This window comes from Tarenaya hassleriana, unplaced genomic scaffold (assembly GCF_000463585.1).
Source record: "Tarenaya hassleriana unplaced genomic scaffold, ASM46358v1 Cleome10, whole genome shotgun sequence".
NCBI lineage: Eukaryota > Viridiplantae > Streptophyta > Magnoliopsida > Brassicales > Cleomaceae > Tarenaya > Tarenaya hassleriana.
In genome coordinates, this window is record NW_010960188.1 from 1837487 (window position 1) to 1841622 (window position 4136).

A 4136-nucleotide genomic window follows, 5' to 3' on the forward strand; every position below is an offset into this window, starting at 1 on the left:
AAGAAAAAAACCGGAGAAATTCAATAAAATATCATATATATATATATATATATATATATATATATATAATATAAGGTGTAGTAGATAAAGTAGGCATCCTATAAATTACATTGAAATTGTCATGACTCACATGAGAAACACACAAGAACTATCTAAACAAACTCATGACCTCGCATTGCAAAAACTATCCAACACAAAGTATTTATCTATACATACTTAAGGTTCCACCAAAAATCATATTAAAGGAGTCACCATTTTACAGACCATTAGCTGCTCTCTGGCTCCTATTCCTCCTCCTCCTCCTCTCATACTCGGCATCATCAGTGGGCAACTCGTAGCGACAAACAGGACATGTGTTACGTATCCCGAGCCACGGCAGAATGCATTCACTATGGTACCTATGACTACACGGCAATTGTGCAGCCTCGCTTCCTACATTCATCTCGTCTTTGCAAACCGCACATAGGGCATGATGATCAGCCCCGACATCCTCTTTTGACAAAACAACCAATGGAAGATTCTTGACAAAGGCTTTGGCGGCCGGAGGTTGCCCGACAGCAGAAATCTCAGCCTCGGAAAACTGCTCAAACAGCATTTCATACTCAGTTGTATCAAGATAGCCGATATAGTCATCAAGATCACCGCCCACACCCAGATACATATCCCTGTTACTTTCCGAATCAGGGTTCGTCTCAAGATTCCGAGAATTCAGCAAAACTTCCCAACCCAAATTCCCCAAACCCTCTTCCCTTTCACCACTAGCTAAATCCTCAAGTGTGATAATCGGTGAGACAGAAATGGAAATTGAATTTTCATCATCATAATCGGCCTCTGCAAGAACGCTTAAAATTTCTCTCTCGTCTACTAAGCCACCATCAACATTCTCCCACTCGAAATCCTCATTCGTTACTCCACGATCTTCCAACTGAAGTGAATCCCAACAAAGAGGGATGGTCACACTGGCATCGTCATCGTCATCACCGTCATCACCGTCATCATCCTCATACACATCCTCTGCATTCAATTCTATGCCCCATATATCCCTCTCACCCTCCAGGCCATCCTCATCATCGTCAGAACCCGACTCGATTACGCGAATATCATTATGGGCCGATGCCACGTCACGAGACTCAAGCCTGAAAGACCTCCTCTCGATGTAGAAATCGGCATCAACATGTTCATCATAATCGTTAGGGTTTAGATCGACACTATCAATATCACTACTATCACCTATGTCCTCAACCACAAACTCACCACCAGATTCTAAACCAAACTCATCCAGCAGCTCCAAAGTACCAATACCCACATCGCAATTTCCCTCGATAACCCCAAATCCCGACTCGGAACTCAACTCTGCAACCTCGTTCTCATCGATGTCGTGAGGAGTTACCTGAGATTGCTCAACGCGCTCGCGGAACAGATCCATGACGAAGCTACGCCTGTCGAGAAGATCAAGACCGTCGGATGCGGGGACGACAGAATCGGAAACCAAAACGTCGACGGCGAAGACGGCGTCGGAGATATAGAGATCGAAGTCGTCGGCGTGGACCCAGTGCGGGTTAGATTCAAGGATTTGCGTTAGGCTTTCACCTCCACGGTTGTGACTGTGACGGTGTGAAACGGCGTCGTTTGGGCCGTGGATCTGAAGGCAAGAGGTCTCCGCCATTGTTTCTTCGCTGTTTCCTTCGCCTTTGATATATCTCTCCCCTCCCTCGCTTTTGTGAGGTGAGACACTTTGTTTAAAAATAAGAATTAAAAAAATAAATAAATAAACGTTTTCTTTTGCTTGAAAATTTGACCTCCTGATCTGAAGTGGACAAGCGGAATTCAAAGTACGGAAATACCCCTAATATTATGACTTATTTACACGTATTGGGCCGACTGGAAGTTACGGCCCGCAGTTAAGAATGTTGGGCCGCGTTGGATACAGATAATATTAAGTAATAAAAAAAATTGGGTATTTGGTTGTTTTTACTTTAAGAAGGCCCAATGAAATTTTTTATTGGTCGATTTGAACCTATTTAGTTACGTGTCTTATAAAATGTGGGCAGAAGAATGTTAACCGCTTTATGATGAACTTTTTTTATCCCGATTTTTATTTTAGAAAATAATTTAACAATACAAATCGACAAATCTATCAATTTTAACGGATTTATTACATCAATAGATAGATTTTGCCAATGATAAAGACACGAAGTTTGATGGACAATCACGTTGAATTCAGTTGTAATATGAATTTGTGACTATCTATAATGTTTGGACCGTACTTGTATGTATGTATGTATGTATGTATGTATGTATGTATGTATGTATGTATGTATGTATGTATGTTAATGGTGTTTGCCACGTTAGGGCAAATTTTCGACGCTGCAATTGACATATTCATTTAGTGAAATTAAAAAAATATATATTTTCCTGAGTGGGTGCATAAAAATACTAAAGGCACCATGTGACCATGTCCTTGTAAAGTTAAACCATATTTTATATTTGTTATCGTGTAACAATAAAAATCCTAAAAATTACATCCACATGCATAAGGTTTTAGAATCCCCAAAACGACAGCGGATTGACCGGAGCTCGGAAATCAAAGGACCTTTTCACTTTGTGGGCCGGTGTCGGTTTCCTTTCCGGTACAACACGTACCGAAATTTCCTAATTTACATAATCCGAATAACCGGTACACTTCAAGTCAATTTGGTTTTCTCGCCTTCTAAATTGGTAATTTCGAAACTGCATCACAGAAAAAACTAATTGAATGACATGAGTTGGCTATAAATATTCCAAGCAATCGAGTTAATACTTAAAATCCTTAGTTTTTCGTTTTTTATTTAACATTCTTGTCGTAGGTTTACTGACCCGTATTTAACCGATCCGGTTTACTAGGAAGCTATTGCTAATTTGACTACAATGTAATACGACTTTATTGGGCTACTAAACGACCTTAATATAATGTATGTTTACATACAAACACTGATACACAAGTAGGTATATGCGTGCCTGTAACGTAATAGCTTTACATTCTGTCCTATGGAAGTATATACGGACTAAAATTTAAACCCTAATCATAGGTTAACTGTCTATGTACAGTTGTTAATCATGTGATTTTTATTTCTTTTTTAGTTACCCGAGAGTTCTTATGTTCAAACACATTATAGAGGGATAAATATGTATTTTTACATGTGTATTATTAGGTTAACCTATTTGTATAAATACCCTCATATGTGATTAATAATACTAAGCTTCCTTTTATTGATTATATGGTATCAGAGCCAACCCTAATTATTTTGTCGGAGCCAACTCACGAAACCTTTGCCTCGGTTTCCGTTTCATGACTTGTTTGTCAAGATTGGACTCACCTCCGGTGCTCCATCTTGAGGGGGCGTATAGAGGGATAAATATGTATTTTTACATGTGTATTATTAGGTTAACCTATTTGTATAAATACCCTCATATGTGATTAATAATACTAAGCTTCCTTTTATTGATTATACACATTAAACAAAGAGAATGCATACATACATATAAGAGTCGGCGTTTCTGGAATGGATTCAGATTCGGAATGGGAATGCATTGGTATGGTTTTTTCGGTTTAAAAAAAATAGGTAACAATCAGTTTTTATATTATTTTCGGTTCGGATTTAGTTTGATTACGCAGGTACGAATGAATGAATGATCAACTATATCATCTTTCTCTCCACCCATATATATGTTCTATATGAAACCCATCAAGAAAAAAAGAGCAACTACAATCATATATGTGAATGTCAGAATGTGTATGTGTGAGTGCATATATATACGTTTCATTATTTTTCCGCATATGTAATATGTGTGTGTGTATATATATATGTATATGTACCGCATATATGGCAGAAAAAGAATTTATAAAAATGCCACGTCTGAAAAGACAAGCTTTGAACGACATTGGGGTGGCCACCTCTCATATTTTGTCGTTGGTTAAACAATCCCCAAGCGAAATGAATATTCAAAATCAAAACAGCCATGGCCCATGTACGTACGTACCCCTCTTATATATTAATTATATTTTAAACTGCCATGGAAACTGAAAAAGGTAATGTTCATCGAAATGCTAGCTTTGACCTTGTGCTCTTTTTCCTATTCTTGGACTTCCGCTCTTC

General features: G+C 38.3%; 1 protein-coding gene across 1 annotated transcript; it reads right to left on the minus strand.

The window, feature by feature from the left end:
- Positions 1–66: 66 nt before the first annotated feature.
- Positions 67–1734, minus strand: LOC104800993 (E3 ubiquitin-protein ligase Praja-2). Its single transcript, XM_010524047.2, has one exon. The coding sequence runs from the start codon at positions 1664–1666 to the stop codon at positions 257–259; it is 1410 nt and encodes a 469-aa protein (XP_010522349.1). The 5' UTR covers positions 1667–1734; the 3' UTR covers positions 67–256.
- Between the last annotated feature and the right edge of the window lie 2402 nt (positions 1735–4136).